Source organism: Suricata suricatta, chromosome 7, assembly GCF_006229205.1.
Source record: "Suricata suricatta isolate VVHF042 chromosome 7, meerkat_22Aug2017_6uvM2_HiC, whole genome shotgun sequence".
In the NCBI taxonomy this organism is placed as follows: domain Eukaryota; kingdom Metazoa; phylum Chordata; class Mammalia; order Carnivora; family Herpestidae; genus Suricata; species Suricata suricatta.
Genome location: NC_043706.1, coordinates 43,988,460 through 44,005,110, shown reverse-complemented (window position 1 = coordinate 44,005,110; position 16,651 = coordinate 43,988,460). Strand labels below are relative to the sequence as shown.

Sequence of the window (16,651 nt, the reverse complement as noted above, 5' to 3'; positions counted from 1 at the left end):
CAGGGAAAAGAGTCAGAAGTATCCAGAAACATAATGCTCTGAGCAGAGAGCTGAGGAAAGGCAGGCACAGACGGGGTGGCAACCAGATGTTTGGAATCGTCACAAGAAGGGGAAGGCAGGCTCAGAAGTGGACAATTAAAAAGAGGAGGAGAAAACAAGATGCAGAAGAACCTGTGCCTGAGGCCTTTGTGGTAATTAGGTACACAAAGGGCCATCTGATGTTCAGGAAGAAACAAGGCCTACCTCTTGTGCCCAAAGTTTCCTTCTACCTTCAGAGGTGGAAGCCACAAGCAGCCTGCATTGGCAGCTTCTCAGGTTCTAGAAAAGTAACATCCCAAATTCCTCCTCTTTGCCTCTACCACCTGCCTTTCTGTGTATCCTTATAAAAGTGTGAATTACACACTACCGTCCACTTTTGTCCTTCACTTGAGAATAAACAGCAATTCTAGGCCACTGAAAGGAAGGCGGACTCTCTGCTCTGACAGATTATTTCAAGGACAGAGAGAGACAGAGAGAAAATAGCTTTTGCTGGCCCCAGATGCTGACGACAATGTAGCTAGCTAGACCCATCATTCCCAGGGACTCGGTCACAGCAAGCGATGCCTCCGGCACCACGGCGCAAGCTCAAAGCCCTGATGATAAGGGGTTAGCAGAGCACCACACTTGGTCCTCCCAACCCGGAGCCTGAGAGAAAGCAGCCTGCATCTGGCGGATTAGGACCAAAAACTCAGGTTGTCATTAGTCAGGAGGTGCACGCAGAAGGATAGCTTCTCCATCCCCAGCACCCCGCAGACTGAAAGTGCATGACTGATACCCAGTAAACATGTGTTGGATACCTGGATGGATGAGTGAGTGACCCCTGCAGAGAATGAAGTCAACTTCTGAAGCTTTTGTTTAAAGATCACGAGGCAACTTGATCCAACAGGGCAAGGTGAGCATATTTGCAGCTCTAGCAGCTTTGGGAAACCTGGTGATTTAAGGAGAAATGCCCCAGGGGCGCCTGTGTGGCTGAGTTGGTTAAGCCTCTGACTTCGGCTCAAGTCATGATCTTGCGGTTTGTGGGTTCAGCCTCACTTCGGGTTCTGTGTTGACAGCTCAAAGCCTGGAGCCTGCTTCGGATTCTGCCCCCTCCCTTGCTCGTGCTCTGTCTCTTTTTCTCAAAAACAAAGAAACATTAAAAAACTTTTTTGCTGCTCAGTGTCCACAGTTAGAATTCACAAAACACTTTCCTGGACAGACCTAGAAGACCCCAGCTAGAGGACACCGTCTCCTCTTGTCCCACCTCCCTTGTACTAAGAGCTGAGCTTCTGGGTGACTTGGAATTAAACAATACAATTAGTCTGCCTGGGTCCTAGAGCTCCTGTCTGCTCTGAGCTAGAATGGGGTGGATTGTAGGGAATGAATCATGAAATTGAGGCACCCCACACCTGCCTGGACACGCTGTACGAGGGCTAGCATCGGGACTCTCAGAGCAAATGAAGGTCAGCCTGGGAATGGTGACCACAGTCAGCCAGGAAGGAATGGCTGAAAGCCGTGATCTCTCAAACCCCTCCACACAGAACACCCTAAGGTGAGCTGGAATGTTTACAAATGAAGTGGACACTTTCCCAAAGGGTTCTCCTCCATGAACTCACCCCAGGGTGAGAGGGATGGGCCTTTTCACTTGTTGGCTAACCTTCTAGGCAGCAACTCACCTCATACTCCTTGGCCAATCCCTTTGATGGGAAGAACCAGTCCCAGTCCAGAAAGGTTAACTGAGGGTGAGGAGTTAGAGTCTGCTGACCCACATGTTGGGGTGTGTGTGTTTTGCTCCCCTCAGATGAATTTCATAACCGTACGTTCCATCTACTCCGCTGGTGTAATTAGAACCCTGATTATATAGTCAGATGGCTAAACAAGTTGTTTGTGCGTTCTTGGTCTCAGTAATCGGATGGATTCAGTCACTCTTACCAGCGGTCCCTTGCCATGGAGGAGATGTTTCATAAGGAGCCTTGGGGGAAAGACAGACATAAAAGATCTATTAGAATCAGAAGCATCTTATCCCCGGCTATTTTAGATGCCTTCCAGCCAATCTCTTTGTAGCTCCAAATCTTTTCTGAGATTTGCACTCTGGATTCGAACACTGTTAAGTTTCAAGAATCACATGATTTCAGAGTCTGGAAGGTATCTAGCATCTGGCCAGCTATCTTGAGATTTATATGATTTTAAAGTAATTAGTAAACGGGGCAATTGTTCTGTTGCAGGAAGAAAGCTCGCTGGAGTACCAACACACACAAAAAATAGCACCTTATGACGTACACTTGAAAGACCAAAATTGTCCTCAGAATATAAGGAAGATAAGCCATCAAAGGTGCTATAGACCACTCAAAACAAGGGTGTAGATGCCTTTGCAAAGAGGTTTCAGCAGTAACTGAAGGAAATGCTTTCTTTTAAGTTGGTATAAAGACAACTTTATCAGCCCCATTGAAAGAAGAAACTACTAAAGAATGCTTACTTATACACACACACACACACACACACACACACACACACACACAACTTTACATTCAGCCTAAAAGGAAGGAATTGAAAGCTGATTTGCTCATCCATTTTATCAAGGAAGGGGACAATCAGAGAGCAGAGTCTAATTGCCTGACAAGGTGCTTTGCATTTTCACTCCCGGGGGTGAGCAATTGGACCCTGACAAATGACTTTTTAAGGAAAAACAATGTAAAAGAGATCTAGGAAATACTTTAACTTTGAGCTAGCCAATTTGTAAATAATGTTAGGAAAGTTTCCTGCAGAATCAAGCATTCCAGAAAATACCATCACAAATCACATGTTCTCCCCATTCCGGAATACATGCAAAAACAATCCGGTCTTCCGTAGGAGAAAGATTTTGTTGTGCCGTGTGTACTCACCGCATCCAGGAAATCCAGCGGCCCAGCAGGAACGTTGGCACTGAGCTCCCCACCGCTGTGCCCCACCATCATGCGTGCCAGCCTTTGAACCTGCCATGGTCCCCTTTCAGCGGCTGTGATCCCTCTTCTCCATTTTTGAAAGGGAAATCCAAGAGGCCCCAGTGCAAACCAACTACCCGTGGTGAGAAGCCTATCTGAGAAGTAAAACCGCCCGGGGTTTCCAGGCTTGTGTAAGTGTGTGATTCACTCCACAATGGATGCATCAAGCACGCCTAAGAGAAATTACAGGTTTCTCTCGTCTGAAGCAAATCCATTAAAATGAGTCACTTGTTTGTGCTTTAATGCCTCATCTTTATCTCGGATGATCACCTGAGGCTGTGCTGCATCTCCTGCACTGGTGTAGTAACTAGAACACGGGGGACAGCCGCTCTTATAGATGATTCTAGAAGGCTGTCACGTTTTTGCCTGTTGATGTTGAACTTGGGAAAAAACTGGCTAGGAAATGAATGGGTAAACCATGATCTAATCTCTACCTTCCACCAAAGAGATTTTTGTTTTATTTTTTTAATAACAGTTGTCATTGACCCTGGGCCATGGCCATGGGGAGTTTAGACACAGAAGGCACAGTGTTCACTTGCAGGAAACTTCACAGGGTCGGACTTCTGACAGGGTAGCCAGTTTGGCTTTTCCTCCTCACCACAAACATCCATGCATCACAATTCTAGTGCCTTCTATTTACATATCCTCTCAGACACAAAATCTAATGCAAACCTCCATTTAAATACTATGGGGGAAATGTTGACAATAAGGAGAAATAAGGGAAAAGACAGTTTTGTTACATCTTTTACCATAGTGAAGATTAAGGAGACCATGTTTGTGAAAATAGGTCATTTCTACTGAGGTGACCAGTGAAGTACCAAGTCATTTGGGAATCGGAAAAGCCAGTATCATCAAACTTTTGGTTGTGGAATGAAAGGCCTTTATTGAACACGTTCTATGTGTAAGACACTTTGGGCGTACAAAAGGGAGTAATACAGTGAGTAAATAAAGTAAGGCTGTTTCCCAAGGCTCACAGTATGATCTGAGAAAGAAAATATATGTATATCTAAAGACTAAAAGTAAACAAACAATAAACACAATAAATACTAAATTTAAAGTAAATGGCACAGACTACAAATATTATAGGAAGTCAGGTGAGAATCGGCACTTCTGGTGGGACTTGTCAGGGAAGACTTCACAGAGGAGGCAAAAAGGAAAGCAGAGCTCAGACACTCTGCAGCCTGAATAGACCCCATGATGTATACTTCTTCTCAGTCAGGGGACTCTATATTACAACCATGGTAACAGTGAATGAAAGAACTGTCTAATGGTAAGCTCAGCAGATTTTGCTGGCTGATACCCTTGATTTTGAACAAACTGAATCAAATGCTTAATTCTTTTATTTAGAAGCCAGTGAACTAACTTCCATGAGAGTGTCTATCTCCAAACACATACAAAAGGCCACAGTTGTGTGTTTGCTTGTGTTTGTGTGTGTCTGTGTGTATACATGAATTCACAGGTACTCTAATAAAATTAAACAGCTAATATTTGAATGGCCAAGTGCTATTCTAAATATTTTACCTACCCTTATTCATTTAATCTTCACAACAGCCCTATGAGGTAGACTCTACTTTTTTTTTAAATGTTTTAAAATGTTTTATTCATTTTTGAGAGAGAAGGAGAGACAACGTGAACAGGGGAGAGTTAGAGAGAGAGGGAGACACAGAATCCGAAGACAGGCTCCAGGCTCTGAGCTAACTGTCAGCACAGAGTCCAATGCAGAGCTTGAGCCCACAAACCATGAGATTATGACCTGAGCCGAAGTCAGATGCTTAACCAACTGAGCCACCCAGGTGCCCCGACTCTACTTTTCTCAATTTATGGATGAGAAAATCAAAATCTAAGGAATATAAATAACTTTCCCAAGGATCATTATATATTGTCTAATAATGAATCTGCCTTAGACACTCTTAGCACCAATTTCTCCTTAAGCCACCTGACCAAGTCCCTTCCTCCATGAGATGTGAGCAGGACATTGAAAATGACTCCACTTAGGCTCTTTCCAAGTTAACCTCAACATGTGGTTCACTGACACCTTTCAGGATGGGGCAGACTGGGTTTTGGCCTTAGGAGGGAAGGCACAGTTTTTTCAAGGAAGTTCCAAAAACTTCTGGAGTTTCTCTGTTAGCATCCATGGGCTCTTTCCTGGTGAATAAGAATCCCAAGATAGGATGTCTTCATTACTACCATCCCATCCTAGGAAGTGAGTACATTGGAGCAGAGGGTGCTTTCATATAGATATGACTGTCAAATGCTTAACATGTAATCCTGATGAAAGACCAAACTCTCTCTCTTGCTAGTGCTCAGAGTTCCCATCTGTAAAATGAGCCCATTGGACTCCATCTTCTCTAAAGTTTTTCCAGATTTCTAATTCTATAACTATTTAGCTTCATAAGCTTCCACCCTCATTTCAATATATTGGCTCTGGGTAAGTCACGTTTTTTGGTACTGAGATCTCTGCATTATGAAAACAAAGGCTATGCCTGCCCTCCTCCCTTCCCTTGAGGAAATACCAGGAAATGTCAAATTAAAATTCCCTTCTGTCTTCATTTGAGAAAAATGTGATTGTTGTCACAAGATAAGCAATGCCGCTGGAAAGATGACTTATTCTCTAGGCTGGTGTATTTTTATACCTTTTGATTGAATTCTTATTTACATTTTTTTTGCTTTTTCTAAACTTACTTAGCGAAAACTTCTTACAGTAAAAAAAAAAAAAAGGAGAGAGAGAGAGAGAGACCTCTACTCATTCATAAGTGAGTCTCATTTTCCCATTTGTAATGTAACATCATTAATACTGGCTTCGTAGTGGGATAATTAGGGCTACTCACTGCCCCCTTTTCCTTTATCCACCCATGTTGGTCTGATGCATCGGCCTGGCTGCTTGCTTTATAAAGGATCTTTCTTCTTCCCTCTGAAGGGGCCTCTTCTATTGTACTGCTCTCCTCTCAGGTGGCTCCTTGTTTGAATGTCAAATTTGTTTACACACAACATTAAGAAAATGAGCAGCTCTCTACTTGAAATATGATAGTTCCTCTTCCTCATCACTGGTTTCAAAAAAAAAACATCGTTGGTGAGGGTTAATCTTGAATCATCAGTGTTGACAGCGTCCATCAGTGGTTCCATGTCTTCAGGAGACATGAGTCCAGAGCTAGGAGCCTACAGACTTGGGTTTCTAGCTCTGGTTTGAACCTTGATTAGCTGTGGCCCATCACTCCAGGCTCCAGGCCCCTTAACTTAGAATGAGTATCTTTCTGGCTCAAAAGCTCTATGGTTTTCACTTGGCTCACGGCCGAGTTGCGGCTAAGCCCAACCCCTGCTAAACGTGTAATCAAGTTAAATTTGGACAGGTGGACTATGTTGCCAGTTGGGTTCCTTTTGTACAAAGAATCAACGATGACCTACTTAGAGTCAATCCAACTGTTGGTAACTATTCATGAGGGCCCCTCCCTTGGCAACCCACAGAATCCAGCCAGGTGACATCCCAGGCCACCTTTGCCAAGATGAGCCAGACTCTCTTCCATGAGGATAAACATGACCCAACAGCATGGAGCTGGAGGCTCCACAATTCAGGTTCTGCTGTGGCCCATTTTGTCTTTCTGTCCCATTGTGGATGCCTGGCATGGCATATGTATATGTTGACAGTTGATGGGGAGAAATGGTTAGCATCACAGAACAGCTTAGACAGAGGGGCCTTCCATCCTCCCCACACTTCACATCTTCCTCCATCAGCACCACAGTATGGGAGGCTTCCTTCATACTCCCCAGAGGCAAGAAGACAGGAAGAAGCACGTTTTTCCTGGGGCTCTGCCATTCTTGGATGGTATGACCTTGTCGAGAACAGAAAATCACAACTTTAGTGAAAAAGTGGCAAGACCAAAAGCCTCACAACAACTGCATTAAGGGCTCACTCTTTCTGGAACAATAAGCCCCTTTGGGTAGACCCTCCTTGGCTAATGGAGAGTCTCTTTCTTTTAAGTCACTCTGGAATCCAGGAAACAGGCTGATTTTCTACTGCCTACAAATGCTGAGTTACAAGCTTCATCTTTCTGTAAGCAGGACCACTTCCTTTTCTCTTGGAAAAGACCCCTGTTTTTGTACAAGGTCTTGGGTTGCCTCTGAAGGTCTCAGCGACAGAGGCTAATGGGATCCGGGAGGTACTGGTATGGGAGGGGGGTCTTTATCTACATATTTGAATGCCTCTCTCTGCGTCTGTCTTCATCTATGTCTCTGTCACTCTATGTGTGTCTCTGAGTGAGCCTCAGTCTCTGTGCATGTTTCTGTTTCTGTATTTTCTGGGTCTCTCTCTATACCCCTTGACTTTTCTCAGCACCTCTCTGACACACTGCAAATGTGGGTATCCTGTTGTCGGTGTCTCCATTTCCCTGTCTGATCCTCTCTCTATATATAGAGACACGGACACAAAGGACTGGAAGACCTGTCTGCACGTGTCCGCATGTCTGGGTGGCTCTTTTACAACCCAGAGACACCGCGCCCCTTGGTGTCTCTGACTTCCATTTCCCCGTGACTCCCTTCTCTCTGTTTCTATCTACATCTCTGTCTCTTAGACATTACCTCAACAGTGAATTAACTTCTACATCATCCTGAAGCCTCTGACAGGTAGTATTTATGGATAATTCCTTGATCTTTGACGCTAGGGAAAGAGAGGGGCCACAGTAGGATGTGTAGGAATATTACTGATATCATGTCCTGGGGACAAAGAATTAGAGAGAGGAGAGATACAGCAGCCATGTAGAGCTGCTTAAATACCCCCCTTAAAAACACTCAGGCTAACTTACAACCATTCTCAGACATGCCTCACTGTTTTACAGCAAACAAAAATTTCAAGAATGCAAGAATTAGAAGTTTGAATGTTAACTCTAACCATACTTAGAGAATAGATTGTATAAGAAGAATCCTTTCAATCATGAAAAATACATTCATTGGCACCTGGGTGGCTCAGTCGGTTAAGTGTTAGATTTCAGCTCAGGTCATGCTCTCAAGGTTCATGAGCTCAATCCCCGCATTGGGCTCTGTGCTGACAACTCAGAGCCTGGAACCTGTTTCAGATTCTGTGTCTCCCTCTCTCTCTGCCCTTACCCCTGCTCACACTCTGTCTCTCTGTCTCTCTCTCTCTTTCGAAAATAAATGAACTTTAAGAAAAAATTTTAAAAAGAAAAAGAAAAAAACATTCTTAGTTACAATGTCATGAATTTGGGAGCCCCCTCCCTTTCCACTCACCTCCCAAGTAAGGAGTACAGCCAGGTGTGTTAGCTTGTCGCTTTGGTGGGGTGAAAAGAGAAGTCGGTAGAAAGGTTCTGTTGATGACAGAGCATAGTTGCATTTATCATTATCTGTCTGTTTTCAATTATTACAACTAGTCAAAGCACATAGAAAATTGTGACCTACAGCAATTTATTTTTTCCCTTCACTCCAACCCCCTCCTTCTTTATTTTAGCACCTCCAACAACACAGGGACAGCCTGGTGTGAGAGATCCGTCGTCACCCCCCTGGCCTGGCTCCCTTTCCTGAGGGGTCTCTAGTTTGGGAGGGAAATGGGGAGGGGGCAGCTGAGTGGCTGGAGAGATAGAGCAAGTCTAGAACACCTCCTAGCCTTCAGAAAGCTTTTCTCAGCTGGCCTGCTGGAATCTTCCATGTTACAGTCATCCTTTTATAATGTACCTGAGTCTAAAATATCTTCGTGTTTTAGGTAAATATTGCTTAACACGCATTGGCTCCGGGGTGGAATGATTACCACCTGAGCATAGACGAACGCAACACACCCAATATCACATGAGCACAGAGAAGTGCATTTCTTCTCCTGGGTTTGGGGAGCTGGGACTGGCGCCCCGCAGGCAGGTGTGACAAGGGGAGAGTGTTCAGTCTGGCCTGTAGGGGATTGCTACACAGGGTGCAGAGGTCTGCAAAGCAGGAGAGAAGACAGACAATAAGCCCTACCTCCTCTGAGGAGGGCTGATAAAACCGACTTGCAACAGCCTAAAGCTAGTGGACAGAGGGAGGATTGCAAGACGTCAGGATAAATTTACCAGGTTCCTAGGCTGGGGCTTCATAGCCCTGGCAGCCCATCAGAATCATGAACGTGGTATGCTTTAAAAGTCCTCTAGATGTTTCTAAGGTGCAGGCAGCATTGAACACCACTGACTCAAACAACCAACAAACTGGTTATAAGTTCTGGGTATAGTCCTGCCTTATATTTTATGTACAAACACAGAGAAAAGTGGGCCAGATGACCACAGAGCAGATGACCATAGAGCAGTGGTGGCTGAATGGATCAATACTGCAAATGCATAAAGAAAGGAGCAGTGACCGATTGGAAGGGACTGGAAGAGCCAAGCCTCTCCTGAGAACAGGGGCAGACCCACTGAGGTGGTAGGGGGGGACTTATGCCAGGCAGGCTGGTCGGAGGCAAACATGTACAGTGCTAGGTAGTTGAGGAAGACGTGGATGAGAGGGTCTCGCATCGGCTACATTAGAACTGCCTGGGGAGCTTGGAAAACTCGCAGACACAGCACAGACCAATCCAATTAGAGTCTCCAGGTGTGAGAACCAGGCAAATTTTTTGAAGCTTCCTAATTGATTCTGATCTTCGGGTACTGTTGAGAACCACTACTTTAGGTAATTATTGACATTCATTCTCAGTACAACTTGCTTTTTCAAATTTCAGGTGGAAAGGATATAGAGAGGGTCGACAATCTCCCAGGTTTGGAGATGAAGAACCAAGTTTAGGTAGGAGTAACACAAAAGGAGATAGGAAAATAGAGGGAAGAGAAAGGAGGGAAGATAAATGGAGGCCTAAAGGAGAGAGAATAGAAAGGCAAGGGATGTATGGGAGTTAGGGGGCAATGCTGCTACTCAGGGCCACAGGGTACCAGCTCCTCAGTGGTGGGTCACCCCTCTCCCTGCACATCTCCTGCAACACAGACCACCGGGACATAGTATTGATCCCATCAGATGGTGACATGTGAAACTCTAGATTGCCTCTTCTCTAGGGACTGGGTATGTTCCCTGGGCCAACCCTGATTCCCCCTTTGCTGCCATTTAAACATTTTCTAGTTTTTCCCTCACTCAGAATAGCTGAGGGGGTGAACGTTTGCATAACAATATATGATTTCTATACCATAGGAAGTGAACACTGAGAGGACACGTGGGCTACTGAATGGTAGAGCCTTCTCTACCACACCACTGAGAAGGCCCTGAACCTTCCCTGACAATTCCAGTAATGATGGCAGTCACCCCTCTTGAAAATCAAGCTATGAGGAAATTCTTTGTGTAGGGTCAGCATTTGTTTCCCTGGACTCTCTTTCACACTGTGGATGTGGTTCGACCGATTGGAGTTGTGGAGAATGAACAGTCTATCACGGGAAGCTGAGATTTTCACTTCTCTCATTTCCCTGCCTCATCACAGGCTTGCTCTCCTGCTGCATAGGTTGAGGTTTGTCCCTCCAGGCTTTCTTCCCCTCCCCAACCTGGCCAATCTCCTCTAAATGCATTTACGTCTACTTTCATTTCTTTGGATGTGGTCGCACCACTCCAGAAAGAATCTGAACAGCTCAAAGAGGTGCTCCCTTGGCAGTTCTGAGAAACCCATACCACAGAGCGTTAAGGGGATCCGGGTTTAGTACGAGTCCATTTGCCAGAAATACCAATACTGACGTTACCTTGTCAGACGTCTAAACGCAATGATGAGTATAAAGGCTTTACCTCTGACATTCTGGAGATCCATTTTACAGAAATTACTCGACCATTTAAAGCTTCTCTTATCTGGAGAGAGGACAAAAGGGGTTAAGAATTTAAACAATCACGAGAAGTCATCACACATGCTTGGGCCTGGCGAACACTGGCCAGGGAGTGTGACCAGCTGGGGCCTGTCGGTGGGATCAGGAACTTGGGGGAGTGGTTTGGGAAGTGGTGGAGAGGCACAAGGAAGATGTGGCTGGCACAGGAAACTGGTTCTCAGGAACCGTCAACATGAACCCAGTGACTAAGAAATACATTTTGTCATGGGTTGGAGCAACCTTTGACTTAACATTGGGAGTGGTTTTTTGGAACTCTTGAATAGTTGAACATTTCCCATAGCTGTCAGTTATTTAAACCCTCCTTTCTAGAGGCCAAGCCATAGCTAAAAAAAAAAAAAAAAAAGAATCTTACGCAACATAGCAAAAGGCATGGAATGGAGAATAAGAGTAATAAATATGAATAATAAATAACAATTATATCTTGCTTTTAAATACATATTAAATAGATCTAACATACATAGAAATATGAAATGTAAATCTATTTAATATATATTAAATAATATATAGTCTATGATGATATATTGTTTATTAATACTAATGTAATACACAATATAAATTAATATATTAATATGGCATATTTATATAAAATAATATATTAATATGTTAAATATATTTTGTTTCTTAGGTTATATGTTTTTGTATATTTATATTTTGTTTTTAGAAAGCACTTTAAAGTCCTTTTCACACTGCCATCATGTTTTATCCAAAAAATAATCCTGTAAAATAGATACTATTATTTCCATTTTTACAACCAAGGACATTAAGTTCGGAAGATGAAGGGACACCCAAAGTCAGTTGACCTGCTGAGAAGAGTTGAGACCTGAGTTCGTGTCTCCTGATTCCAGACCAACTTGTCATTTTCCCTAAATCTCTCTTGCTGAATGCAGGCACTGTCTTTGTATTTCTTCTCTATCTCCCCTTCTACTTTACCAAGTGTTACTCATCTTCCAAGACCTTATAGTCCTGGTTTGACAATTAATGGATGCCTAAGTCCTCCAGCTCAGAGTGACTTCACCCTTCACAGAAAATGTGGTATTCTTTGTCACACACAGGCTCCTAAGAGGAAGGAACACTCCCAGGGGCCTGGGGGCTGTGCATTCAAGGATCCATGGGGATATAAGAAGGCATACTGGAGCTTCTCTTTACATTTCTTTCTTTCTTTTTTTTAATATAACTTAAAAAATTTTTTTAATGTTTATTCATTTTCACAAGACAGACAGAACACTCTCTGTGGGAGGGGCAGAGACAGAGAAGTAGACACAGGATCTGAAACAGACTCCAGCCTCTGTACTGTCAGCATAGAGCCCAACGCAGGGATTGAACTCAGAAACGGTGAGATCATGACCTGAGCCAAAGTCAGACGCTTAACTGACTGAGCCACCCAGGCATCCCTACATTTCTTTTTTTTTTAATGTTTCATAATATGCAAAACACATACTTTGTAAATTAATAATAACCACACCTGGGGACACATGCTCACTGTTTTTTACTGATGTAAAAATTTGACTACTGGCATATACAACTTTGTGTCAATTAATCAGGTATGATTCTGTGACATCATTGAGTCTTTATGTATTATAATTTTATTTTTTTATTTTTTTAATGTTTTTTTAATTATTGAGACAGAGAGAAACAGAACATGAGTGGGGGAGGGTCCTCTGTCTGCTTTAGCTTGTTAGAGTGGGTCTCTGTAGAGATCATGGGCAAGTTTAATCATTCTGAGTCTGTTTCTTTATACATAAAATGGAATATAAGAATATCCAAGATTGTTTTTAGGATGAGAAGTAATGTACATAAAACGCTTGACTCTGTAAGAGTTTGCAAGATAGATATTACTTCCATCATAAACAAGAGTGAGGCCCTGTTCAAGTGTCTGCACAAATGATTGAAGTCAAAGATTCTCAGTAAGGGGTCTTTCCAAGTGAGGATTTCAGGGCAAGTACTGTTAATGTGAGAAGAGGAGCAGGAGGAGGATAAAGGAAGAAGAAGAAGAGTAAGAGAAGGAGGAGAAGGGGGAAGAAGAGGAAGAAGAATAAAAAGAAGAAGAAGAAGAAGAAGAAGAAGAAGAAGAAGAAGAAGAAGAAGAAGAAGGAAGAGGAGGAGGAGAATGAAGACAAGGAGGAAGACAAGGAGGAAAAGGGGGAAGAAGAAGAGGAAGGAGGAGAAGGAGAAGAAGAATTTAGAATACCTTTGGATCCAGGATTGTTCCAAACACCAAGATGAATAAGCCCTGGGAAAGAAGAGGAAAGAAAACCATTTACAAAATAATAATAATAATAATAATAATAATAATAATAAATACTAGTATTCATCAGTCCTTTTCTAGTTAAAAAAACTAAAATAAAAACAATTTATTAAATATTTGACTCTGTTAAAGTCACCGCACCTACGTTCATACATTCAGTGAATATTCATTGAGCCAGCCACCACTCTAGACACCTAGGACAGGGCACTAAATCCAATAGACCAAGGCCTGTGATTCGTACAAGAAGATTATGGGAAGTTCTTTCTAAGTAGAGTAGACTAAAAGCATTTTGCATTTATCAGGAGCTCACCAGAACATATATCTCACCAGAACACACTAGTCCGAGCAAGACTCAGAGGTGATGTTAGGCCATGGAGCAGTCTTGTAGTCTTTGGACAAACTATAATGAAAAAAACTTCCACAGAAGAAAAGCAAGAACAGCTAGGCTGTTTTTGTTAACATTCTTAACTTCCTTCCCCCATCCACAACCAAAGAAAATTATAAAATGTGCAAAGAAAAATCAAGTACAGGGGTGCCTGGGTAGCTCCCATCCTTGACTTTGTCAATTAAGCATCTTATTATTGACTTTGGCTCAGGTCATGATCTCACGGTTCATGAGTTCAAACCCTGCATCAGGCTCTGTGCTGACAGTGCAGAGCTTGCATAGGATCCTTTCTCTCCCTCTCTCTCTGTCCCTCCCCTGCTCACTCTCTCTCTCTCTCAAATAAATGAACTAAAAAAGATTTTTAAGGAAAAGTCAACTACATGAGCCCTCAGAAAACTAAGACACAAAACAGATTGAGCTTCCAAGCACATAACATGTGCTCAGAAACAAATGCTCCAAATATGATGACATAGAGGGACTTATAGCTCTCATACCCCATGCCATCCATTCAAAAAGAGACCCCATTAAAGTCAAAAAGAGGCTGTTCATCTTCTAGTTACAGTCCATTCGAACTAGCTCAAAACACTCTGGAAGAAATAAGGGAAAGAATTGATCCCATTTTTTCAGACAAGTAGAAAGAAACTCAGAGATTCGACTTTCAACATGTCATAGATGGCAACATTCATTAGACAACTCTTCCTGAAGGTGTGGTTACTCAGGTTCTGGCCTGAGAGAAGTGAGATAATGACATTTTATTAGCACACCATCCCTCTGTTAAGCTGCTTCGATCTCATAATCGAACGTGAACCCTTAGCTGGGCAGGTGCCTGTTAGGACACATGGGTTTAATATAAATGATGCCATAAAGATGTGGCAAGCAGGTGGTCTTCAGCAAGAGCAGTATCAAACCCACTGCTACCTCCATTTGTAAAAGCTCAGCTGAGAGGTAGAGGACTTCACAGGGACCAGTGCTGGCCATGAATCTCACCCATTCCCCCAAACATACTAAACCCACCTCTCCCTTCAGCCAGTCCAGCAAGCACTCCAAAGGTTGGAGACTTTCCATCAGATTGCTCTTCTGTGTGACACTCTTAGCCTATAAGATAACTCTTGAAATCTGTCATTGTGTCTACCAGAAAATGTCATCGCTGGCACAGTCATATAGGTTACAAAGCATCATTTATATCAAGATGCTTGGAACAAATACAGCCAGGTCTGGTCTTGGTGCTAGGAATACATTTTAAATCAGAATCTCTATGAATTTTGCCCAGGAATTAAATTTATAAAATATCTAGGAACTGTAAGTTTAGCCCGTTTCTTCTAAAAAATGGATTCCTTTGGCTAAAGGACGAAGAGGAATTTCTCTGATTGTAAGATTTTCAACTTCTTGAGACTACACTACTTATATCCATATCTCCAACATTTAGCATTATGCTTGACACACAATAAGGACTCAATAAATGTGTGTCTCTATTTGTGTGTGTGCCTGTATCTACATCTCTGTGTGTGTTTAACTGCTTTATTATGCAACCTGCATTTGTACACTCATAAATATGTAACAGGGACATGTTTCAGTCAATTTTCATTGGTCCCACCTTAGGAAGAGTTATCATTCAGAAAATTTGGATAGATTATTAGTCAAAGGCTTAGTATCTGATTGATAAAAATTCACTGGCAGTAGATTCATTGCATCCCTCTTAGTAGATAAAGCTTAATTTGAGCAGATAAATGTTAAGGTGTTCTCCCAGGTTTTAAAATACATGCTTTACTGCTATGGAAGACATGTTCGTATCCTCTCCATTTATATGTTAAATCCTAATACCCAATGTGAAGGTATTTGGAGGCATTTGGAAGGTAATTAGGTCACAAGGGTGGGGGCCTCATGAAAGGGGTTAGTGTGCTTACAAAAGAGACCCCAAAAGGTTCTCTTGCCCCTTCTGCTATGTGATGTTCTAGCAAGAAGATGGCTATCCATCTGCGAGGCAAGAAGCAAGCTCTCTCCATGAGTATGTATGTGCCTTTATCTTGGACTTCCCAGGATCCAGAACTGTGAGAAATAAATTTCTATTTTTTATAAGTCACCGAATCTATGGTATTTTTGTTACAGCAGCCCAGGTGGACTGAGACATTTACTTTCTCCCACCAAAACGGCTTTGAAGGGGTCTCCCACACCTTACTCAGCCTACAGTTACTGCTATGGAAGGAATATGGAACTGTATGTACAGTTGTATTCAGTAAATACAAGAAAGAGGATGCCAACCAGAAATTGTGGATTACGAATGAGAAGTCAAGTCAGCAATTGACTACATAATAATTATCCCCTGGTAAAGGGGGTGATTGAGCTTTAAAACCAATAGAGGTGTTTACATGGGGCTAGGACCAAGAAAGCTCCAGAAAGGTCTTTCTTCTAATCTTCTGGACCTCCCAGGGTGATTAGGGGTCTCTCCCCTAGCTTCTCTATCAGCCCCAGCTGCCCCTCAGCTGGATTCATCCTAAGACTCTGCTTGTCCTGCTTCCCTCCATTCACTTGATTGTGTCTTCCACCTCAACAGATCTGTGGCTCTCCTTTCTCTCCTCCAACACTGGACATGTTGAGGATGCACTGGTCCACAGGTCTGGTAGGTAGCAATAATCAGCTCTCCTAATTTGAAGCACTTAACAGTCTCCATTTAAATACTCCCACCCTGGCTGATTTAAATCTAGCAACGTGACATCACTGAGCGTGGAGTTAAAAAGAGATGGGCACATCATTATACAGTCTTTCCACCATATAGATAGAACACATGCAAATAACCTCACCAGCATACTAAAGTGTAGACAAATAATTAGGAAGTAACACATTTGGAGGATGTATGACCTTAAACCAAAGCCATTGTTTTATTTAATTACAAGTTTATATATTTAATTTTTAATCATGTCCCTTTGCAAATTTCCTAAAAATAGAAGTCATCTCTCTGAGCCAGTACAAACCAACTCCAGCACACCAGTGCCTAATGCCTATCAGTGCCCAGAGCCAAGTGTCTACCCTTCACCCACACCCTGCTGTCAGCTTCTCACATCCGTCAGTACTGGCATTTACATGAGTTCCATCCCCCTTGCCGGGAGTCAAGGCAAAAACTGAGTTAAAATTACAAGCTGATCCTCTCATGATAGATAAAGGAACTCATGGCACCAAAATGCAAGCACTCAGAGCCTAGTCCAAACAAAAA

General features: G+C 42.8%; 1 protein-coding gene across 1 annotated transcript in view; it reads right to left on the bottom strand.

Moving 5' to 3' along the window:
• Positions 1–5,724: 5,724 nt before the first annotated feature.
• ADGRF2 (adhesion G protein-coupled receptor F2) overlaps positions 5,725–16,651 on the bottom strand; it is a 37,825-nt gene continuing 26,898 nt past the window's right edge. The window contains exons 7-10 of the mRNA XM_029945038.1: positions 13,002–13,043; positions 10,719–10,778; positions 8,238–8,314; positions 5,725–6,826 (exon numbers count right to left, since the gene is read on the bottom strand). Of these exons, the coding sequence (XP_029800898.1) occupies positions 8,267–8,314; positions 10,719–10,778; positions 13,002–13,043 (150 nt within the window). The 3' untranslated portion in view covers positions 5,725–6,826; positions 8,238–8,266. The remainder of the gene's footprint in view (positions 6,827–8,237; positions 8,315–10,718; positions 10,779–13,001; positions 13,044–16,651) is intronic.